The 26,136-nt window shown below is 41.0% G+C and overlaps 1 protein-coding gene across 3 annotated transcripts in view; it reads left to right on the top strand.

Moving 5' to 3' along the window:
* LOC120903195 (transcription factor Sox-19a) overlaps positions 1–24,928 on the top strand; it is a 47,738-nt gene extending 22,810 nt beyond the window's left edge. For all 3 annotated transcript variants that reach the window (XM_040312469.1, XM_040312470.1, XM_040312471.1), the window contains exons 4-6: positions 11,957–12,151; positions 12,214–12,296; positions 23,409–24,928. In XM_040312469.1, the coding sequence (XP_040168403.1) occupies positions 11,957–12,151; positions 12,214–12,296; positions 23,409–24,188 (1,058 nt within the window). In that variant the 3' untranslated portion in view covers positions 24,189–24,928. The remainder of the gene's footprint in view (positions 1–11,956; positions 12,152–12,213; positions 12,297–23,408) is intronic.
* Positions 24,929–26,136: the final 1,208 nt, after the last annotated feature.

Consider the following 26,136-nt stretch of genomic DNA (forward strand, 5'->3'; position numbering starts at 1 on the left):
TGAATTGCCCTGAATGTTGTGTAAAAAAAACGTAGCTCAGAAAAATACGAATTCTGCTCTTATTAGCTTGAGCGTAGTGCGCGAACATTTGTGTGGGAGAGACACTTTTGTCAAACAATTCACCTCGAGCGGCAGCTTATTGTTGTTGCTTCAAGGACACAGGACAAACACACATACTCTGGTTGTGATACCATCTTTAGCTGTCCCGTGGAATGGCCACTCAATTATCGATTATGGCTTCATTTGCCCAATTTTTGCCTCACTTCACGTACACTCAATACACACACACAAGTTCCGGGGTTGTTGGTGTACTCTTCCGCAAAAGAGGAAACAATTTTGCACAAAGGATCACTTTTCCCTTTTTCCATTACTCCTGGTGGTGACCACAGCACCACCAGTGTTGGCGTAGTTTATGAAATGTTCAACAATGGATTGTCCTCCAACCACTGGCACCACAAAACAATCTCTTTTTGGTGCGCACCCGTCCATAAGAAAGGTGAAAACGGTGAGAGGCGAGCTGGAAAAAGAGAGTGGTTGCCCGTTTCCGCTTTACAAAACCGCTCTTATCCGATCTAATGTCACATGTCGCATGTTGTGCGTCAGTAATGTCCCTACTTCCCTTCGCTCACTCCCTGGGCTTACTTCCACCCGGCCAAGAGGTGACTGAGACAGTGGTTTGATTGAAATCTTATCGAAAAAAACACAGCTTTTGCGTTGTGGCGTTGAGCTCTGTCGTCCTGTCGCCTTTCGGAGTTCCAGCTTACTGAACCAACCGTAAATGAAAGTAACGTGTGGCTCATTTTTTGGAATTTTCCCGACGAAGCGTTCGCCACAGTTGAATTTCCTTTCACTTTTTCAAAACCTCCAACCTTCACTTTTTTTAGGGTAGTGAATGATATTTCAATGCGAACGATGAAAAGCTACAGGAATTCCTGTTTATACTCTCCTTTTGGTTGCTTTAGCAAAACTTCAGTAACAATTTATTTCCATTCACTGGGAATATTTGTTCTGATGTTCAGTTTATGCTCATGGTTGTATGGAGTGTACAACATTGGAGAAGTGAACAGTGAGGAAAAAAAACTACCTCCCAAAACGTATGCAAATAAACCGACGGAAGATTTATGTTTGCCTAACACAGTGCCAAAAACAGGCAAAAAAGGAAATGGTCCAAAAAGGCGAGCAAAAAACATTCCCGCGTGTCAATAAATCCGATTCGTACATTTGGATATTTCTAACTCACTCGCCATGCTGCATTGCAGTCCGGCAGGTCCTTTTGTAACGCAACTTTGATTTAGCAGCTCACTTTCCCGTGAAAGGAACGAATATTGTGTCGTGCGCTATTGAAGGTTTCCATCGATTGTTGAAGCTTAAATTGAATAATAAAAGGGGAAAAGAATGGCAGGCAAGATTACTATCTAAGGGTTTTGATTACATGTCATGTGGTATAAACTGTTCGAGATTCGAAGTGTTGTGCAATATGGGTTAACGTTATGAATTGTTATAGGATCCCATAGTATCAAAATAACTTAAAATTCATACAATTTTTGTAATAAAATACTGGTATCGATTATATTTGAGATTTGAGGAATAAGAGAGAAAGAGAGAGAGCGAGAGAGCGAAAGAGAGAAATAGAGAGCGAGAAAGAGAGACAGAGAGGATTTTGTCATTAACGGCTTTTCTTTTCTTATTCATTGTTCTCTGATTACTATTTCCTTGTTTGTACTCGTAATTCGCGTAAAGCGTAATTTAATGTGTTATTGAGAATCAAAAATATCGTTTATGCTTTGAAATTGAACATTCTAACAAAATATGAAAACAAACCAAACAACAACAAACATAACAAAGCAACAAAACGAAAGTTGAGGAATTATACAAAAATATAAATAAAAAAGAAGTAAAATATATCAAAATGCAAAAACGTTTAAGATCAAGTTCAAATGAGTGAGAAAGATGGATAGAGAGTAAAAAAACTAGAAGTAAAATAAAAAAATGAATAGCTCTAGCGAGAGTAACATAAAAACACAAGAAATCCAATAATATATAATCGATTAGTCTCATTAAAGTGCTTAAAACTTAAAACACAAAATTTCATTTCATTGTTTATCGCAAATTGCATTACATTTTTGCGAAAAGTTGTATTCTAAACATAAAGTATGGACATTTACAAAGAGAAATAACTTTGTTTACACTTTGTGCATTTTAACAAATCAATACAATATTCGACTATACGGTATGAGAGGGGACGCTACGGGTCTGCCAGTCGCATGGAAAGCCATAATTGACTTAGTTGAAAAAGATTATAGCAGGCTAGCCCGCGACGTATGGGAGGTCCGCTTAAACGACTCTAATACTGGATATGCATTTATCATAAATTAAATTCGATTCGTTTGGCAAATAATTTAAGATCGATATTCAATCCTTCGTATGAATCCCGTAGTGAATCGGCTAAAACGGGACTTGAACGCATGGCATACAAGGTTTTATGGCGTGCGAGCTATTGACTGAACCACGGGATCTAGTTTAAACCTGTTTAAGCTGTTTTCGACCAACCTAGTGTCATTTTATTCATGGATCAGCTTTCTAGAAATTTAATATCAATTTAAAATAGAATCTTTCTCTATACTTGTTTCACCATCGTATCATATTTATTGGGATCAAATGAACATTACTTGCACTTACAACATCCTGTTGCACAATTCGAATGCCAGTGGATGTATCCATCATCAAGAATAATGATTATTACAACATCTCCATTCATGTGTGTGCCCTACTTCCATTCGAGTAATTATTATTTTCCCATGCAAACTTACAAATATGAACCATCGGCTGTTGCGTGCCCTTTGTCCCGCCAGCACAACAAAACGGACGTCCTGTTGCTGCACATACCGGCAGTGAATTGAACTCACTTGATGAATCCGTTCGTAGTACTTACTGAAATTACTCCCACTCCGATCGGGGCTGCATGCACTTAGAGCGATTTGGTGTAGTGTTCTTTTTTACAAAAAAAAAACATGACTTTCCATTTTCTATCCCAAAATCGGCGTAGAACAAAATCCCTTCGCAGCCGCCATTGGCTGAGCTAGCCTAGTGACATGAGTTGACTTCAATTTAGAAAATTGCACACTTTTCACTACGACATAACGCTCCACAGGAAGGAGGGATGCCGAGGCAGAGAATCCCGAGATCGAATGCTACCTCACCTTCCGGTCGGTAACAAAAAAACCCTCACCCGCGAACCGTGCGCACCCGGAAGGAGTGACAGCGACACGTGACATTACGCCGCAAATGTCATGTTCGCGTTGTTCCATCTCATCGTTTAACAGCGCAGGAACACACTGTGGTTGACGAGATTTTGCTTTCCCCCCTGTGTTTTTCTCACTTGCTATTTAAAAGGAAGGTCAATTTACAAATTTAAAATCCTGAAATCTCCTATCGTATGCGCCTCATAGCACCATGTTGCTTCCTTCGCTCGCTTGCCTGCGCACAGAGATTGACAACCGAAGCAATGCGGCAGTGTGTGTACACAGCGTTGGCGTTTTGTTTCTACAATTGGCGGGGTTTTCGCGTGTCTCAACGTGTTTTTGGTGAATTCAATTTATATTATCATTCAATTAAAACCGATTTCGATTAAATGATGTGTTGAGAAGAGGGTTAATCTGAGTCACGTGGCTGGTAGCCGGCGCCGCAGTGACGGTGCTGTCGTCCTCAGATAGGGGCGTCTTTACACTGCAAGACCGTGGCCTTGCCCCTCTGCGCACACCGGCTACCGGGCGCAAAAGAAACGCCGTCACCAACGCCGAAAGGAAATATGATAATTTGGATTAGTTGGGTTTGAATTTATTATCTCGTCTCGTTGCTTGCGCGTGTCCCGTACGCGTCGGGAGCGCCGTGCCGCGGGTTTGTTCGGGATGCGCTTCACCGAGGATAACGGTGCCGCCGCACTGTTTGGCAACATGTCACGGCCAGACCGGAAATCGGTGTTTGATGACGTGGCGAAACTTAACAGTGCGTGCAATATGACGTGGTAGAGTGGTACCGGCGTTCGAATGGGAACGATGGTGGTCGCCGTGCGCTTTGTTTGTCAAGTTTGGTTTGGAAGGTCTTTGTGGGAATGGTAAGGAATGGTACTTTAAACAGCTTTGTGCTAGTTCACTTCGGAATCCATTGCGTCCTTTTTTATTATTGACGGCTTCGTGTTGGGACAAGCTCAAACAAATCAATAACACTTCTTAAGCAGACGCGTTTCGTTCCCTTGTTTTTGAAGCCATTCAACCCTTTTTGTACAGCTTATTTTGATGTTATTATTTGGTACCACGATTCGTATTTATTGAAAATGTTTTTAAGAGATCTGAATTAAAGACAGACTAAATCGTTCTTTAAATGCAAATATTTGCATTTAAAGATAAATTTAAAGTAATATTGAAATACATACGTTAGTGCTGTTGTTACGCTTCAAAATTTAACAGATTGTTATTTAAAAAATGAAAAACGGCAAAAAGAAAATCCCCAAAGCAATCTCCAAAGCAAAAATAAACAAATTAGCTTTAGTTTTACTTGAACTTACCATGGCCCATGGGCTTCAATCCTAGAATGAACCGTCCCCCCGAAGCAAGGATAGACTATCCGGCTTCGTGGTAATGAATTAAGTCTCGAAAGCCTGTATAGGTTGGCATGTCCGCGTAGGACGTTACGCCAAATAGAAGAAGAAGAAGAGGAAGACTATCGCCCAACGATTCAGTGGTAATATTGAAGGCCAGGAATTATTGAAATGTTAGAAATAGTAAATGGACAACCAATTCAACCGTTTCAGTGAATTAAACAAAGTAAACACAAACTTGAATTGTAATTAAAAACACCAGGACAGAAGTGCTCCTGTTTTTTTCACTGATTTGGGTTTTATGTTGCGTTATCAAAGTGGTTTTTTCATTCAGTCTTGCAGCAGTTTCAAAAAAAATTTAATGAAATATTTTCCAACTTTTTTTTATTTATTCATTTTCTGTTTAATGTTATTTAATTCATTTCTTTCCTTTATTTGTTGCGCTTTTTCCTTGTTTGGATTGTTTTTTTTACATACACATACTGTTTCTGCATTCTTCTGTGTTTTTTTAGTTTTGTGTCTTTTTTAATTGTCCCCAATTTATGGAAACTTTGTAAACATAATAAATTCTCGTTTAATAATCAGGAAAAACTAATCAAGTTGCTGTTGGTGGTGCTTAGTTGTGCATAGTCTTTGGCTCTTTGGCAATACTTATACTTCGATTCGAATCTAAGTCTTACATTTTTATGACATAATGAATGTTTAAAACACAATAATGTTCAACTATAATGCCATACACGAGCTTCAAACAATGTGCCAAAAGATTGCAACATTCTATTCACGCAATCAAACCCATAAACCAAACCTAAACAATTAATAACAAACACACAGCTAAACCAGACACGGAACACTTTCAACGCAACGACATTCAAAGCACACAAACACGAAAAGAAAGCATATAAAAACATCCTCTCCGTGATAAACAAAAAGGGCAGTGAGGAAATTTCTTCCTGAACCGGCCAATCCGGCTCAAAACGGAACGTCCCATGCCACCCCCCTCCCCCACCCCCATTTGCATAAACAACATTTCCGTTTTTTGTAGCGTTTGCGTGGCAGTGGTGCAATGGCGGCACAATAGGGCCCTTCGCAGGGGGGGAGTACACAATACAGCCAAAAGGGGAGACCAGCATGGGATGTGCCACACATTGTTTCGAATTTTAAAACATTATTCAACCATATTGTACCAGTGTACAGGCACATACAATCCATTCTCTCTCCTTTTCTCTCTCTCTCTCTCTCTGAGGATTGTGAGCCGTAGAAAGTACGTTATTGTCATATTGGTACGGCATCGTTTTGCAGCGAATGGGCACACGTATTATGGGGATTGTGTTGCAGAAATGCCCTTCGGTGCATACAGTTTCCTGGTAAAAGCGGTACCACTACTACTATTACTGCCACCACTACTACGGGCTTTGACAGGCGTCGTATTGCTGCTACTATGCTTGCAAAGGTCCCTTTTTGGACCGAGTTGGTTGTTGTGAGCGCTCGTCGTTTGCAACGGGATTGCAAAATGGCATTGTTTCCATCCGAGCGGAAGTGCATTTTCAGCATGGAAAACTTCCGCTACGCTGCACACTGCAGCCCTGGGAACAGGTTTAGTAGACCGATGTGCCGTTCGTACCCAGCCGTCTCCCCCGTCTGTTATTTACCTCACAAAGCACAGGACGCTGAAGGTGGGGAGAGAGCTCTATTGTTCGAGTTTTCGGAGTTTTCTTGCCGCTGTTAGTTTGAAAAGCGATAGAAACATGTGTTGCCAGCATTGTAGTGAGCATTGAGCGTGTATCTGTTTGTGTGTAGGATTGCACATGCGGAGTGGCTGTTCGTGGGGATGCTGTGAAAATCCTTACGATTGTGCTGTAAGTAAAGAAGAAGTACTGTGCTCTGTTGTAATGGGAAGCAACCGAAACACAAAAGCACACATTTCTTTGCCTACACATTTCCTCCAAACGTCTTGTGTGCCACAAACTCCACCGTAGTGAAAACAAGTTTCAAAGCACAAGTGAAGGTATGTGTTTCTTCTCTTTTAGAAAACACAGCGAGGAGGAGAAGGATTTTGTACCAAGAAAGACGCCATTATTGGGCTCGAAGACACGGAGCATGGCTGAAGACAATACCTTTCCAGCGAAGGAAATTAGAGGAAGTGTATCAGGATATCCGAGATTATTTCTTCATCCGGTTGTGACGGGATTCGTGATGCCAGCTTCCTCCCCTGCCCTGCTCCGCTGTTCAAAACTCACATTTCATGCCCATTCAGCGCACGGAAGGTAGCGTCGGTACACGCGTCCTGAATGTGATTGAAAAGTGCTCCTTTCAGGTGGAAATTCGCCATTGTTGTGTGCCCGGGGTGTGCCAGGTGGGGTACACTGTTGCGAATGGATGGATACACCGAACGCTCCAGCACGGGCTTGCCATCGCTCAACGCCCGGGATGCTGAAGCAGGCAGTTTGCTGAACGTTAAGCGTGAGGATACACGCAGCAGTAGCAGCAGCAGCAGAGTGTGGATGAAATGTAGCAAACACACATTACGGGCTGTGTTCGCTTTTGCATTAATAAATCGAGAGCAAATCACATTCAAATGCACAGATCTACGCACATCTGGATAGTCAACATTCGGTTGATTGTATTAATTAATTGAGATCATGTCTGCCCGCTCGCTGACTGACTGGTTGCACTAGACCGCAAACCCCGCAACAGCAGCAGTTGGCAAACAATAGTGCAAAGCCACGGCAAACTGACACAAACATTTCATTCAAATCATCTGCACAAATCCATCCCAACGAGCGCACTGTACTGTTTTGAAAGAGTTGTGCAGGCGTTGTAACGTTGACCCAACATTACACAAATTGAAAATCCATTGCCTCTCACTAACCGAACACATGACCACTATAGTGGTTCGTATGCGTTACGCAGTGAATTATTTGTTGATTTTAATAATTAAGCACTTGGTTTAGTGATAAACGAGTTAGGAATGTGTTTGAGTTCGGATGGTTTTAAATGTGTGGTTGCAGTCGTAATGCAACCATAAGCTATTACCTAATAAATGGGGTTTAATTGGATCGAAGTTTATTTTGTGGTAGGTTATTTGCAACATGATGAAATGTCGGTTATTCAGTAAAGAAAGGGCTCACCAATGTCAAATTGAGTGTTTTGTTTTACAAATATATGTTTATCTATACTCACAAAAATAGTACAATGTTCCAATAAAAAACAAAACATTCGAATTAACATACGAAATATAAGTGAAAGTTTTGACAAAATGTCGACTTACAACACAATTAGTCCAATGGAAAGGAAAGTAACGAAAAACAATAGATTTATTTTTTCGCAAGAAACCAAAATCACTCCCTGCATCCAGCTCACTTAGTAAAACCAAAATTACTCATAAACATAATCAAAAATCTTAAAAATAAAAAAGTCATCAGGTTGTGACGAAATTAACAACAGAGAGATTAAAATGATTTCTAATAAGGCAGTACTCTACCTCAAAATAATATTCGATGGTTGTCTTGAACTAGGTTACTTTGCTTAGTGCAATTCCATCCCCGGTAAAGATCACTCTAATCCTGGAAACTATAGACCAATATCCCTTCTGAGCTGCATATGTAAACTATTTGAGAAAGTTATTGCACGCAATATACGTTCTCATATAGACATTAACAACATCATCCCAAAGTCACAGTTTGGTTAGACATAGACATAGATTCAAAATATTATTATAGAAAATCGGAATAGAAAAAAATCTACGGGGCTACTAGTTTTGTTGGGCACTGAAAAAGCGTTTGATTCCTTTTGACATGACGGCCTGGTATATAAACTAATTCAATATAATTTTCCTACGTATCTTTCGGTCCTTTCTCTCTTTCTTAATAATTCGGCCTTTTCTCAGCAATAAAAAAGCTCAGTTCATATTGGTCATACTAAACCAAATTTCTTTAAGCCCATAGTGGGAGTTCCACAGGGTAGTATATTATCGCCAATACTATTCAATATATTTATCTCTGCAATCCCCACTTTTTTTCATTTGAACTTATTTCTACTAGATGACTTTAAAGAATTAGCAGTGGTGGTTCAATTGTTACCGAAAAGTGAATTAAACGCTATTATACAGACCATTGTGCGGAGATTCAAATTCCACATTATTAGATCTGTCATAGTGATATATGGGTGATGGATACGTATATCTATTAACTATCTTTCAATAGAAAATAATTCAAAATTGTGTACCTCACGTCCATTTTGGGACATGATTAGAAACCTGACAGAAAATATAAACATTCAATGGATCAAAGGACACGACTAGTGACTAGAATTTAGAGAAGCTTTATGGAGTTAATATAGGTTTTAGATATTATTTACACTAATAGCGCTACAATTGTATTATGTTATAGGCCAGGAGTCTCCAAACTTTTCAGTTCAATTCAGGGCTCTCTCGCTTTGACTAGAAAATACATGGTGAATATTTCCAAAATTCTACAACTTTCTCTTCTTGAAGCTAGATTTTTGCCTTGAACTAGTAAAAATTAAATTTGTTGATGAAAATTGTCAAAATAATATACTATTCACATTATCCTTTATAAAATCATCGCGGGCCGCATTATGGGATCTCAAGGGCCGCATGAGTCCCGCGTTACGTAGTTCAGAGACCCCTTGCCTTGTTGTAGGCGATTGAAATGACTTAACTGCATTATTATTCTTAGTTTATTGACTCACATACTGCCGATAAAATACCAATAAAACAATCCTCGGACCAATAAAATGCTATCCTGATGCTTTTCGATAGTTGAGCAAAATTCTACTGCTGCCATTCAAAAAATACCACCGAAATGTGCACACAAAACACTCCGTTTTGGGGTGCATTAGAAGTGCAATTCTATACGGAAAGTATTTTTCCTGTATGGACGAGAATTTAGTTCTCAAAACTACATCAACAAATGCTTGTATGTACTATCACACACCAAAAACTACACCATTAAACCCCTTTACGATGCATCAAACTGTGAATAAAAACACGCTCGTGGCTTTTAAAAACAACAACCCACCATTCCATTGTTGCACACCAGGATTCATATCACCGTAAAAATGTGTCTTTGTTTTTCCAAACCAACAAGTCTAGTTTTCACCAACTCGAAGGTGACTGAAGTAGTTAAACCAAACTTCCATAAAAACTCGATTCCATATCAACACACCGATATCACCGTACGATTGTAACGCTTGGCCATCCAACATACAAAGGAAAAAAAAGTAAAACCAACACCCTCTAAGGGGTGGATGGGCGACCGGCCAGCAGCATGGATGGTGCAGCGTCATTGTTGGTAAGGATGGTGAGCAAATATTTGTAGTTTTGCCGGTGCGCAGCAAGGCTGACGTGTAATCGGGCCTATCCTCCTCCCTCCAGCAATCCCACACGGAGCGAGAGACATCCTTATCCACTCGTGTTCAATTTCCGGAATGATTCTCATCTTTGCACCAAATGCACGAGGGTTCGAAAACAATGGTTTGTGATTTGTTTACCAATTCCAAACGGCGGCCCCTTCCGCCCCAGTGCAACGGGGCCTGTTTGCACACATTCATGGGATTCATGGTGGGACATGTAGGGTGTGCATTGTTACAAAACGGGCAGGTTAAACTGGTGAGGTTAAATTGCTTAGGTTTTTTTTTTGTTGCTGTGTGTGTGTTGTCGGAGTCCTCACTGTTTACAACATTATTGCGAGAGTTTTGCCATTTGCGATTGGGTTTTGCAAAATTAATGTGAAACCAATCAAACGGAGCCCGGTGAGCTGTGTGAAAGGTTGTGCGATTGGCATCGAAGTTCAAACTATTATGCTTCGGTAGATTTCCAATCCAAATCTATATCATTACAATGGTCGAATGGTGGGGTGAAGTAACGTAGTAGTACGGCGCGGAGTGCCTTTTGTTGTACACCATGTAGGTATTCAACAAAGGAACGAAAAAAGACGAATTCAAACATTAGTGCATCATGAACACCGTTGTAGGCTGATTTCTGTTTGCGGTACAGGTAGCGATTCTGTACAAATCAATACCATATGTGCTTTATGCATCGTATTATCAGCCAGAATATACAACGTGATTAAGTTGACTGAGTGTATCCGAACAATTGAACAACGGGATTTCTATTGTTTACAGTTTACTTGACGTCTTTTGATTTACAGGCTTTAATAAAAAGACATTACAAGGGAAGACAAACCTATAAATGGCCGAAATAAGATATTATTTGTAGACTTACACCATTCAGCGAGTGAAATGTGATACATTTGTCTAACATCATTAAATCAAGTTAGCAAGAGATCTTTTATTTAAAAAATTCTTTTGCAAAACAAGAGAAAACCTCAAAACCTCTATAATTTTTTTCTCTTCCTTCAGCAAGTTGCACTAACCTAATATACTACTTAACAACAAAACTATATATGATCTGTACATTGGCATTTTGTATGAAACACTTTCGAACAATACCAGCTAGAAAAGAACAATTATTCTTAAACAACCTGTTGGAAATTCGTGATTTACAAGCAAATGTCAGTTACTCTCTGATCCTGAGATATCAGAATAATCAAAGTTTGAGCATATCATCAAGTTAAAATATCAATCGTGAAAGAAGTACATTTTCATATATTAACAGAAGAGTTCATAGTTCTGCCAAAAAAATTTGCTCGGGGTTTTTTTTCTTCTAATTTTTCCAACAACGACAATCCTAAACACAAAACACACTAAACACTGTTCAAATAATGAGAGAAGAAAACGAATTCGAACCCATTACAAATCTACAAGAGTACCCATTGTACACTGTACACAAATTTCAAATCAATAAAAACTTGTATACTACTACTACTACTACTACGCATAGTTCTGCAGTTTTTGGTTCAAGTCTGAAGTTTATAAAAGGATAATTGATCTTTCAACTTTAGTTAGTGATCATATTTTATTTCCCCTAAACACTATTTCAGAATGTTTTATTTTATTTTATTTTATTTTATTTGGATATCACTGTGAATCGCAACACGTACACATGATCGTCCATAAATACATTGAAGTTGCGTATTGGTTACGTCTTCAACCGATCCATAATAAAGTTGTCACTCGAATGATGTACTACTTATCCAAATATTTGATGTATCTTCTTCTATTTCGCGGACATGCCGGCCTATACAGGCTTTCGAGACTTAATTCATTACCATGAAGCCGGATAGTCAATCCTTGCTACGGGGGGATACTCCATCCTAGACTTGAACGCATGACGGACATGTTATTGAGTCGTTCGAGTTGATGACTGTACCACGGGACAACCCCTGATGAGAAAACCATCACTCATGACGGTGCCTTCTTTGCAATCTTCCCGCACAGGTGCCGAATGGAAGCTGCTAACCGAGGACGAAAAGCGACCGTTCATCGACGAGGCGAAACGGTTGCGCGCGATGCACATGAAAGAACACCCGGACTACAAGTATCGGCCGCGCCGGAAGCCAAAACCAATCCGGCGCGATGGTTACCCGTACCCGATGACGTACCCATCGGTGCCCGTCGATGCACTGCGAGCTGGTAAGAAAGCACGGTTGTTTGCAACATTTCGATTCACTAAAGCCCGATGTGTGTTTCCGTAGGTATTACGCCGAGTTACTTTGCACCGGGCGCACCCTACCATTTAGGAAGCCATTTATCACAGGCCAGTCCACCCACGACACAGGTGAGTTTCAATTATAGTGGAGTAAAGCGGGATTTTACGGAAGGTACATCAGCGATTGAGCGAGCGATCACAAGAGACGGAAAAACAATAGCAATGGAACATTGGATTGCATGGCGCTTAACTAAATTGGAGTTGTTTAAAATGAAGTTAGTAATGCTTTACCCACTTCCTGTATCCTTCCGAGAAGACCGCGAAGCTTCAAATTCTCGCCCCAAAATTGAATACCTCTAAATTAGATACATTAAATCCTATTGCACAGAACCATCCACTTGAGGTAAAACATTGTTACGGCTTCGATCGAGTGTCGTCTTCAATCGCGTGTGTTTTGCTCAAGTGTGGCACTCCTGTCCTGGGAAATTGAATCGTTATTACCTGTTGTTGGCATCTGTTGTCGTGGAGGAATCTCTTCCACTTCCCAGCAACACACACACAACTATTGCAACAGCATCTCCAGCAGAAGAGATACTGCACACAACACAAGTCGTTGAAATCGTCAGAGTCTGGGAGATCTAGCGCTCCCGGGTCGTTTAATGCTCTTCGCGTCATTCAACGTTAGGTTTTAGTCAAGTAGGCCGGGCACACACATACACACACATACACACACCGGTAGCACCTTGATTGAGAAATTTGTCACTCACATGATTAGTTGTTTGTCATGGTGATGGCTCCGTTCGCTCATTCTCGCTGTGTGCCATCCTTCTTGTGTGACAGGAAATGGATGTGATTTCGTAGTGGGCGACTCTGATGGTAACGCTGCTGCTGGTAACGGCAGAGTGTCAGCTGTGGGGAAGGAGTGTCTGGAAGAAGTTAATTAAGTTAATTGCGGACGCTTTGGGAAGTTGGGAAGCTGGAAGTGACATTGTGTGAAGAAACAGTTTAATTCTTTCTGAGTAGTAGACAACATCACCAATACAAAAAACATGCTTCCTATCCTTTCAACCAGAAATCCCCACAACCTCAAACAGCAGATGGTCTGAAGGAAGAGCTTCAACAGAAGCAAACGCTAAAAAAACCCGGAGGCAAAAAAGGGAACACAAGACCACTGCTGATAGAATCGTTTTGACTGTGAAATCATCTATAATTGGAGCCGATTATGATTAAGATTTCTTCTTCGGCAGCTTCCCCGAACGCCTCTTCATAGGGGAGTGTTGCTCCGGCTCTTCTACTGTCTCTCCTTTCCCGGAGCTTTTGCACCAGTTTTACGTGTTGAAGTAGTTCCATCATTCTACGCAATCTTTCTTACCCTTTTTTCGTGCCTTTCTCTCGTTCTATTTCTCTAGTAGGAACGTAGATAAATGTTTAACACACCGTAAACGGGGTTTCGAAACCCTCAATGATACCCTTCTGCCCGTGACATGTGGTCCGTGTTGATGAAGTTGTCTATACGAGGCGAATCCCCATTTCGGAACCGAGCTTGTAGGAGCCATTGCACAGGGAGAAAGAGATGTTGGGATGGGAAAGCATAACGGCTGTGGTTTTAAAATGATTACAAGATTAATTTGATGATTTAACACTTTAGTGGTTTTCGGCCCTTCCGTAGCACATCCAGCACGTAACTGTTTTTCCTTTGCCTTCTGCTCTCTGTTGCCTGACTGTCTTTACACCGTCTTTCGCGCAGTTGTTGTAACGCTTTCACGCGCTTGTTTTCCCCGATCGCTAGTGGTGGTTGATCGCACTGGTGCTGTGGTGGTTAAGGTTCCATCCTCCTTCGCCAGAGTGTAGAATTGATCGGGAGGAGCTTTTACCCTTGTTTTCTTGTGGTTTTGTTTCGATACACACCACTCCAACACCATGTCGGGATCCTCCGCGAGTGCGCAGGCTTAAGTGATAATTCGACAGTTTCTACCGATGGCCGATTAAATTATAGGAATTATCTGCTGTCCGGGGCTGGCGTAGTTATTTTTTCATTTATTTCGATCGATTTTTTTCCGGCCTACACCGATCACCGGATGATCGCGCGGACCATGACCGGGCACGTTGCGCCACATCAGCGCTCTTCTTCTGCGGTACCTTTCTTGCTTCCTTCCTTCTGCTGGTAGTAGATGCGTACGGTAGCACCGCACAAAACGCACAAAATCACGTCTTGCCCGCGCTCGGTAAACGGCGTTAAACGGCGATTGGGATGATTGTTTTAAGCGGGTCAGATTTGTGATTAAACGGTGCATTTAAAGGGGCGGCTTTTGATTGATTGGATTGGTTGTTTGTATCACCTCTGCCCACGGTTACGGATTTTGATTGGGAAGGTTGGTGTGAACAATTACACACCGATCGTACAGCAATCTGTCATGATAGTTTAATACGGTTCAGGAGGTTTGAGATTGGGTATTAAGTTGTTAGCATTTCTGTCAGTGATGTAAAAAGAGTTTTAATGTATATAGTTGAGCATTAAGATATGACTGTAAGCAATAACAAGATGCATGAGTTTTGCACTGTTACATTGAACTACTTCAAACATTTCATTTAAGATTGAGTAGTAATAGAGGTTCTTTCAGTTCTATCAAGCATTAAGCTTGAAGATGTAGGTAGAAGAGTTTTTTTTTAATTTTCAAAGAAATGTATGTTTAATTCAAATAATAGAAGCTCAATCCTTACTCAACTTATTGATGTTACTTCAAAAACTTGACAAGTTTTTATGATTATTTGATGATTTGAAATAATGAAAAGTGCCCAAAAATACCAAACCAAGAGCACGTGATACTTATTTTAAACATAAAAGTCATGTTCAGACTCACTATGAATTACCTCTGTCACTTAAACTGTACATTGTTAGCATTAAAGTCCATTTTATTGAAGAACTTCTTTAATTCGTTTAATTTGGAGGGTTCGCAAATGCATGAATCAATCCTGTATGAAAGTTATTTTGTTGGAGCAATATGCAGACACCAAAGAGTATCTGTTACAAACTGCCTAGATAAAAAATAGATTCATTTCATTTAGAGAAAATAGATTACTCTAAAAATCGAAGAAATAAATTCACGGGTTCATGGACAACATTCGGATACGAAAACACAAAATCTTCTCACGACATTCCGATCGTCGGACAATACATCGCCACCGCAACACCTGATTTTGGTTTACAGCTACCGATTTACCCACATTTAACCTTTCTTCTCTCCTCTCCTAAACCTGCCCTGGAAACCCACCGAATCCATCTGCATCGTCATCGGCATGTTTGCTCCTTCTGGGAATCAAGACGTTCAAACTTCTCATTAGCGAAACGGTTCGAACGAGCCCTCCGAAGCATTCCAGCAGCCAAATCCAGCGCGCTTCATTCATTGGAAGGTCGAATCGATTCCGAGGATCGAATTTTCCACCACATTCGCTGCGGACCGTTCGATTTTCTCTCGGCCGTTTCGTCTCGTTCGAACCGCTAACATCTTCATCTAACGAGTGAAAATCGATTTCTTGTGACTGAGCGAGTGGGGGTGGGGGGAGGGTGAGGGTCATTGAAATTGATCCAATTTCTCACTCGATGAGAAGGAGCCAACGCAGCCGTTTGGTTGGGCTGGGAAAAGCCATGAGCCATGATTAGGATGATTTGCACTCGCTCGATGCGCTGGATTAATCGTAGCTTCTGGGCCGTTCTAGGGCCGAGAAAGCAACGAGCTGCTGCAATCAACTAAAATCAACAATTTTCCCATGAATTTGAGAGAATCTGCTACCGCGCATGGTAGGTGCGTGTGTTTGGACAATGCGGAAAATTGCTAAAAACAACAATAGCGGGTTCCGTTTCCTAGTTTTGTTTCTCACGGCACACTCACATTCTGGCACTTGAGTTTATTTTTTATAAAGGGCACAGTATGAAAAAATAAACGCATATTGCAGGCGAAAGCAAACACTCCAAGCTCCAATGGCAGATCGGTGCGCGGCTTAACAACTATACCGCCATTGATTTGAAATATCAACAAAAGTGTCGTTTTGTTCCTCCTCATTTTTTAAAGGGGCACCCAACCGAATGATTCCCTCTCTCCGCTTTGAAATTGTGGGGTGGGTGTCGTTGTCAAAATCTAAACAATCCATTGTTAGCACGCAAACGCAAACACTACACCGCACCATTTGCGTACAATTACGGAGTGCTTTGGTGTCGAGGTTTGGTGTAATTATTACGTACATAGAAGCGCGCAAGCATACACCCCTTTGGATGGGCGCCTCAAGGGAAAGGAGCGCCTAACCTTAGCGTGGACTCTAAACGGATGATGATGTCATATACACACACACCCTTGTAAGAGCGGGACATTACCGAAACGGTTCTCAAATACGCCAGGGATGATTTTCTTTCTGCCCTCTCGCGTTGAAGTGGTGGATGGTTTTTATTTTCTTTGTAGGGACAAAAAAACCATAATACTAGGTTTGTTTGTTTAGATGACTGTGTGAAAGGTGATTGTTGCAACTCGATTTGACGACACTGCACCATTGCCGGGGGGGAAAGCAATCGTTATTTGTGATTGTGTTCGCTTATGGGAGAGGGTGAACTGTGCGCTTTCTAGTTCGGGTGTCGCGTCGCGGGAGTTACAGAAAATGGGAAAGTGGAAATTGAATTTTAAATTTAAATTTATTTATTATTTTTATCATGAATCGTTAGTCGAGATTGGGGAAAAGGACAGATGAATGGAGACATAATTCAAATAAAAAATTAAAAATTGGAAAGGATTATTGAAAACAAGTTGAAAGAGTAGATATAAGTTTCTTTGATGGTATTATTCATTGTAAATATTTTTTTTTTTGGCACAAGTGGCTCTTTCCACTTGATATTTTTATAAAGCTTTTATACAATTTTAGTCTTACCTTATTTATTTCATTCTTCAAGTGGAGCTATACAAGCATTTTGAAAGAAAATGATCATTTTCGGTCGCAAAATATGACGACCACTAGGGTAAAACAATACATTACACTAAAAGTGAGAATATCAATATAACTTTTACCAGTTTTTCGTATTATATTCAAGTGAAACAATCATTTTATAATTTTTACATTTATATACTAATACAGCGTCAAACCATTTCCTTGTCTTTGCATCAATCTAAACCCTGCCTTTAACCGGGTAACGCTTTGAACTGGTCAAGTGCAACAGGCAAACGAAAAAAGAAAGAAAGCTCCCACAGCATACATAAGCTATCATTTTCCAAGCCAATCGCGAGCATTGCTGCAGAAATAACATGCCACCACCAGCAGTGCAGTGGTTCAACAATGTCAACAAGGCAATTGCGGCAATTGATTGACTGGCTGCTGACTGGGCTGCCTGCAGTTTAAATTGCTATACAAGTGCAGTGGAAGGACCCGGAGAACCACAAAAGGCTGTCTTTAAACTCGTTGAACTTTCAGCGCGTTGAGCTAGTTTCCAATGGTAGCTAAATAAATCGATACGTACAATCGCGATTGTACGGCGCGATGATAAGAGGAGACCGAGCGACCGCGAATCGGGATACGAAATCGGGATAGAATTTTCCGCTCGTCATTCCCAGCACCAGCAGCAGCACCAGCGAACGTCAGCAGAACAATAGCCGTGAAATCCTAAACAAACATACAAACTCATGGTGGTGGGTACTTGAAAGTACAAAAAGCCCATCCCCCGCGCATCCCACGGTTGGATAGATACAATTATGAGAAACCCTTCCCCCCGGTGAAGGCACACACAAACGTGTTGAAGAGAAATTGAAAATATTGTATTTATCGCATCATTTCTTTTAATAATATACCATTACAAAATTCATCATCACCTTGTTTGCGCCAATCGTCCGCGTGTGTGTGTGTGTTTTTGTGTGGTTGGAATCTTTCTCAGGCCCCGGGTTCCAAGGGGCCTTGTTTCGATTCACCCCCAATAATTACCCCACCAAACGGGACGAGCGCATCATTGCGGGCTGCGATAATGTTTCAACAATCTGTGCCCATTTATTCAACCTGCACAACCGGCAACCGAGACAGGTTCGACAGCGGTAGCGATAGCGCCGCCATCGTTAGCTGGCACTGGTGCTGGGGTTTGGCACCGAGGGTGCAAGATATAATTATGTTTTTAACACGTTGCTCTTCCTACTGTATCATTACTTGGGGGTCGGATCGCACACGGGCAGCCTAAATCTTTGTGGCCTTCAACTGGGGAAGATTACTATTTGAGGTTGTTCGGGGGGATGTCTTTCTATAGCTGATGTTGCGGTGGCTTATGGAAGCTTATTCTCTTAGTGTGTTGTTTTTGCTACCTTGTGTCTTACACCAGAATAATCGTATCGAATTACTCAATGACTTAATTCTTTTAACGGTTTTATATTGTATCATGTCCCAAAGTTTGATATCCACCAATTCTTGAATGGTCTATACCTCATAAAATACGTTGATACATGGCAATAAATATAATAGGTTGAAACATAGCCACAAACGATTCTGAAGATTATGTTTAAGTATTTATATAAACTCTTGTTTAACTGAAAAATTAATGCTTCAAAATAACGTTATAACACATATATACACATAAATCTTCAAATCTATGTCAACTTCGTTGATGAACTCGAAGGAAATGATATTAGATAGATTGAAACATGGACTTTAGGTATAATATTGATATCAGAATGATCAATGATATCAGAAAGATCAAGAAAGACCAGGCTAATGTGTTGCATTTTAGGACCAACCAGGTCCTGAATCTCTATTTAAGAATAAGAACTTGTTGAAATGCCAAAATTGAGTATTTTACATATATAAAGCTTCTGGTATGTTAAAACTTTTTTTTAAGATTCATCCGATGCATTTTCCAGCTATTGTTAGTCCAATTCCGACTCTTGCAAAATCCGAACCACTAGTTCCGCTCGGAGTCGGAGTTGGCCGGAGTTGCTCGGAGTCGTTCGAAGTCGTCCGGAGTCGTCCGGAGTCGTCCGGAGACTTTCGAAGTCGTCCGCGACGTCTTCCGGAGTCGCACGGAGTCGTTCGGAGTCGTTCGGAGTCATTCGGAGCCGTACGTAATCGTACGTAATCGTCCGGAGTCTTCCGGAGTCGTCCGGAGTCGCACGGAGTCGTTCAGAGTCGTTCGGAGTCATTCGGAGTCGTACATAGTCGTCCAGAGTCGACCGGAGTCAACCGTAGTGAGACTCATTCGGAGTCGTCCAGATTCTATCGAAGTCGACCGGAATCGGAGTCGGTCGAAGTTAACAGGAGCCATCCGGTGCAATGTGCTTGTGATCAGGCATTTCAATTCGTTGTGTTTTTTTGTCTTTCACTTTGCGCGTGTACTTCGTATACAGGGCTTTGTTTCGTAGGTCGCCTCCGACCCCACCGGATACCGGACGACTTCGGACGACTTCAGGCGACTCCGAAAGACTCATGATTACTCCGACTCCGAACGACTCCGGACGATTCCGTGCGATTCCGGGTGACTCCGGATTTTGCTAGGCGATCCTACGTTCTGGGGTCGGTTCTGGAATTATAGGAGTTGGATCGGAGTCGATTTCGGATTTTTGCCAACTTTACCCATGACTAGTCAGGACCTTTCTATGAATTAAAGTTGATAATAGTATTCGCAGAAGAAGCTGTTTCTTATTTAGTTTCTCCGATTTATGCCGTAGGTATAGGCTTTATTGGTATAAACTCTGATAACTTAGTTTACACAAGAACCTAGGAAGAATCTAGATAGATACGTTCTATTCGTTCTATAGATACGTTCTTACGATTGAGAAAACATCCCACCAAACTTTTCAATTTCTTCCAACACGGAACCCAAGAATAGCTTCCCCTCTTGCACGAAAATTCTCAAAAGCTAAACAAAGACACGGCTACAACCACAACACAACACTAACAACCCGAGGCAAATGCCTTTTGTCACCCGAGCTGTCCATAAGAACTGGAGTTTGTTTTGATTTGATTACGGGTCTGCTGCAGCACCATGAAAATGGAACCCAGATAAGGTGTTTTTAATGTAACAAAAATATTCCCTTCGCACTACAAGCAAATTATAGTCTCAGCCTTTTGCCCCAAGGACATCTGACTCGCTCTTACACACGAGCGCTCAAGACGCGCTTCCCGGCTCAGTGAGAAAATCGCAAAACAAAACGCCAGCTGCCATTTGTTTGGCACGCCACCTCGAGGACTTGCATGGGAATGTGCTGACACGGTAGCATTTTAGGGTGCAGGCTCACCCAACAACATAATCAAGACGTACGTTTTGGCTCCTTTTGCACAACGCAAAGAAGTCAAGCGGCTTGAATGGGTGTGTGTAAGTGTTTGCACTTTCACGAACACAGTCGCTGGAGGGATATTTGCAAATGGCAAGACAAAACGCAACAATGCAAACGCACACCGGAAGCTGACCTTACGCCCTTAAAACGCCCCATAAACCGTCTAATTATTGTCCATTAGCTTGTGGTGCTAACAAAAGAGAGGGGAGGGTTTGCAATAGTTTTTGCAACATTTCGCAAGGAATTCCGTGGGCTTCAGTTGCCCTTGAAAGGAAGCAGTGAGTTAAAAGAAAATTGTATGAATGGAGAGCAAAAGCCGGAGAAAAGAATGTGATTATTGTTGCAATTGATCGGTCATGCAAATTAAATGGAGTTATTTGCTACATGGACTGCATTCGTTCAGTCTTATAAACACTATGAAAAATTATCAAATTCAACAGTTAATTAAGTTCATTTTTTGCTGGCGTTTCTTTGTTGAATATGTAAGTTATCTGTTAGAAAGTAATACTGTAAAATCATGACACTCGCATGTAAACAAAAAGCTTATTTATACAAAAATCAGAAACATCATTTAGTTAAGAAAAACAACGAAATTCTATAAACAAATCAACAAACATAAAACTCATTGAAAAACAACTCAAAAACACATACTCAATGCAAAACGATTGCAAAAGAAAAGAGAGACAAAATGAAAAGCGCAAAAGCAGCAGCGGCAACAAAAGGAGCCTTTAAGAAATGAGCTCAAATGAAAGAATACACTGACAAAAGATGACACTCAAACAATGGTCGCTTAACGAGCGTCTCGTTCACGCTCGATCACGTTCGCGAATGTGGCAGCAAGGTGTTGAAAAAAAGAAAGAAAAAGAATACATCGCGACACAGAAGAACGGAATAAGCACACATACACATTACCTTAAAGGCGGTGCTTTTGAGGGGTTGCCAAGACGCCTGCCCGCCACTGGGTGGGAGGCAAAAGAAAGGGAAGGGAAAAAAGAAACACCACCAAGGAGCAACAATAACGGCGCATTCATTACTGGTTATTTATTTGAAGTTATTTATTATTTTCTTGTTATTTAAATTCATAAACCTCCGCTCACCTCTCATACACTTCCTCCGTCAGCCTGCTGTTGTCTTGTTTTGCCCTCTCCTCCTTTTGTCGACTTTGCATTAACAAGAGTCGTCATCTGTTTCGCACATCAGTGAGTATCATCACACTAATGCAAATGCACTTCGGTTGCAGTTTTCGAGCGACCTTCGCAATGCGTCACTATGGTGACACTGGACGGCGTGGGAAGTGGGTAAGGTTTTGCAAGGAGCGTGTCTATGACATCTCTATCGTCTCTCGCAACTGCAGACAAATTTGATGTCTAATCAACTTGATCGCAGCGAAGAAGGTTCGAATTTTATTGGAGTTCTTGGGTCCAAAGTCTTTGTTTATGATTCTTTTGATTTTGTGGCCTTCAGCAGGCTGTAACTGATTATTATATACAAAATTGTTAGTTGTTATGGTAATGACAATTAACAATTCTAATGGTATATGACAATTAACCATTAAAAATTACTTTCTACTAGCCTTTTTTTACAGCTTCTGTATTTTTTCCATATGTTCTATATTGTCGTTTATATGTTTTTTGTAGTTTTGAAGACTTAAAGATGCTGATCGAAAGACACAAAGATGTCCAGATTATTCACCAATTCCAAACGGTAGAGCCTCCAATTCCATCTTGAATCCAACCAATCCAATCCTCCTACTTTGTACACCCAGTGAATGATGCAATGTTGGATTAGTGTCATTAAACAGGCAAGCGTTTTAGATATCGCTAAAGATAAGACACCAAATCCAAGCGCGCGGTGGCACATGGCCGTAAATGTCTTACATGCTTCATCAGCCACCTCTATCCAAGCTCACTCTCTCTCTCTCTCTTTCTGCTTTCTGCAGAATCTCCGTTCCAAAGACGGCACACTAATTTGAATATTATAACAGCACAGCACACATGGAGGGGGCGTCCGCTTCTTTTTGCAATATCCTCTTCTCTCCATGTCGCTTCCAGTTGGCGTGAATATCCGAGTCGTACCGATCTCGACACCAACAGTGTGGCATGTGGCGAACAGCAGCGATCGAATGCCACCGTCACCCGTCTTCCTTGGGGCAATGCCAGGAAGCTACATACTGGCGGGTATCATATTTTAGCTTCTTGTTTTCGGGGATTATCGAATTTTTCATTTCGCTCCAGGTTTGATGCAGATTTTTTGCCGTGTTTTTTTATGGAAGCGAAAGAACACGCTTTTGATTGTATCGGGAAAGCGCATATAGAATTCTGGACGTATTGTGGAAAACAGTCCAATGATGATAAGTTTTAGAACAATACTCTAAAGCTTGTAGAAACATTGATCACTGACTTCTGGGCACTGAACAGATCTCACAATAATCCCGCTTTATTGGTTTATGAATTTATTGAACTCATCAAGCTACGATAGGGACACTCTGCTCTCAAAGATCGATACACAAATCCTTCACTTGCGCTTTACTGCTTTACAGCCAGGGCTATCAGTTCTTAAAGCATTTGCATTCCAACACATGGATTGGCTCATCCGCGTAGTATGGATTAAGCGAAACTGTTTTCATGGTACCCTGTTTTTGTGCGTTAAACATCTCTTCAAAGCAGTATGAAGATGGTCGCTGCTGCCGGAAGTGAGAGCAATATAAAGATCGGGCTGTTTTTTATAGAACGGACCATTGTAGCTTGATATTGTAAAGCGGATCACGAGCGAGATGATGTTTAAATCCAAAATCGTTGAGCTTTACCTCTTTATAGACTATCATGGGATGAAGATAAAAAGAAAGACTCATATAGCATATAATGCCAATAAAACTAAATTTTCTTGTAATCTCTCCACGCAATATGTTTTTTACTAACTATCTCGCTTTCCTTTTGTTCTACTCCATCCCCAGTCATCGATCTCTTCCCAGATGGACGTGTCGAAGTTTGCGCTCGACCGTAGCGCGTACCTCAACACGGCCGCTGCCGGTGCCCTCTACGATACGGCCAAATCGCAGACCAACCCGTACAGCGCCTATCTCGATCCTACCTCCGTCCTGACGAAGGCATATTTCGACTCCAAGATGTACCAGGATCGGGCCCAGGCCGCAGCAAACTACGCGTTTGACATTTCCAAAATCTACGGCACCACTGCGCAGCAACAGCAGCAACAGCTCGGAAGCAGCAGTAGCACAAGCAGCGGTAGCAGTAGCCAACAGCAGCAGCAACAACAACACCAGCAGCAGCAACAACAACAACAACACCAACAGCATCAACAGCATCAACAGCATCAGCTTCAACAGTCACCGCATCATCTACACCATCCACTGCATCATCAGCATCAGCTCCAGAATGGTGCCGCTTCTGGGGGGCTAGACGAGCGAGAATCAACGCCCCAGCTGGGTGACGTCACGCCCGACATTAAGCCTCAGATCGTGGAACCCCTGGAGGGTTCGCCGCTGCACAGTCATAGCTACGGGGTGGGACTGTTGGGTGTCGGTGGTGGTGCTTCTGCTGCTACTGCCAGTGGATTGTATCAGTATTCGGCCGCAGCAATGGCCGCTAGTCAAGCGGCTGCGAATGGTAGCAGTGGTGGTGGTGGTTCTAGTGGTGGCGGTGGAGGCAATAGTGGTTCTGGCGGTGGTGGAGGTGCTGCTGGCGAATATCGACGACCACTGACCGTCATCTTTTGACCCAACTCCGAGCTAATGGTTGATCGAGACTATTAAAATAATGGTTGACATTGGTCGCAGAACCCCACAGAAGTATACGAAATCGCTCGGATGATGCATCAAGAGAAGGGAAACAAATGCTCAAAGATTTGTTTGTTTTATTTATTCTCATACAAGTTGTGCAATAAAGGGTTTTTTTCCAGAGGCTTCAAAACGAGTCTTCTAAATAGTAAAAAAAAACAACAAAATAGACAAATTGTAGTCAAGACCATGGCTGGTCCGCGAAACATTTTAAAACGAAAATAATCAAAGTATTATCTCTCTTTCTCTCTGTTCCATTGGGGGAACAATTCAATCTTAATAAACGAGTTCAGAACGGTAGGATGAAAAAAATGCTATTGCAAGACAGACAGACCGATAGGAACGAAAGACAAGAATGGTCTTATAAAATCACAAACAAAACACATTAATCAATAGCTTAAATAATGCAACATAACAGGAAGAAAATGAGGCAAACGTAAGAACATACTCGTACGATATGGTATGGAACGCGTGAGAGGCTTGGCGGTAAATGTAAGGGATATACGATTGAACAGAAGGAAGAATAAAAAACAAACAGCAGAATATGATCGATCAAACGAAAATGCAACATAATTAATGATAATTTTAGAAACGATAATACTTCATAAGAAAGAAAAAAACAAATAATTAAGTTACAGTTGAATAAAAACATGCGAAAACATTTCGGAACAAATTACAAACGCGTGGCTGGTTGAATATTATTGTTCAAAAGAAAGAATTTTTCGTGTGAGATTTATCCATGATTGTTTGAAGATATTAGAAATATGTCCTATTGCTTCCTATTGCTTCCATTGGTATGAAATGAAAAAGAAAGTAACAAACCGGTAGAATTTATGAATGCGAATGTGTCGGACCGCTCAATTTCAATTCAAATTTAACGAAATGTTAAGAGCGCCCTCTATTCGTGAAGAATCAAACCTGCTAGAACGTTACACATGCGTTAGAATATCAGTTACGCCTGGTTGTATGCAATATAGGGTCGTGTAACGTTTCTGTCTCGCAGCGAAAGTAACGCTTGGCTCTTTTCGAATGGTGTTAGCTCTTTTTAGGCAAAAATATTGAAATACAAGTAGTTTAATCACAACATATCCTATTTTGTCGCAAATTTACGTTATATATGACTCAACATAACAAATCAAACAAATTTAATTCATGAAGAGGGATATGACGAGACACATGAATCAATTTGGTTAACACCCCTGTACATATTACGCTAGTACAATTTCTATCCGACAGAGAGCGTTTTTTAAATTATTTTAAAAGCTAGATGTCGCTAAATTATCTTAGATTGTTTTAGAATGCATTCGAAACCAACGAGTACGATATAATTCAAACGTGGTTCCACATAACTTTCAAATGCTTTTGTGAAATTATCAAACTTGTAAACACGATAATGACTCTTTGTTATCAATGAACTCAAACATTTTCTTTGAAATTCGTAAACTACAGAGTATATATTGATGGATGAAATGCAACTTTAAATTTACAACATTTATATGTTTTGTTCGAAACAACTAATCTGAATTGAGTAATTACTTGATTTTATGACACTGATGAAGTAATGGTGCAATTCAAACTGTATTGCCACAAGAGTGTTTTGCTTTGACATGATGGAAAATAAAAATTATTTTCCATCAATTGTAAACTTCAGTTGAAACCGTTATAAAATTAGAAATAAAATAAGCATAAAAAGCAAACCCACACACCACGCGCTCACTCAATGAATACAGCACTCCAACCTTGGTTCGCTTCTGGAATCGTTGTAGCTCTGTCGGGGAATTCAATTGGAAAAGAAGGCGCGTAGATGCTACCCCCAAGCCTGTTCAGCAGAAATCTTTTATAAAGCAATTGTGAAATCCATTTCTACAGCCGCGCTGTGGTCATTCTT

The sequence above is a fragment of the Anopheles arabiensis genome, chromosome 3, assembly GCF_016920715.1.
Source record: "Anopheles arabiensis isolate DONGOLA chromosome 3, AaraD3, whole genome shotgun sequence".
NCBI lineage: Eukaryota > Metazoa > Arthropoda > Insecta > Diptera > Culicidae > Anopheles > Anopheles arabiensis.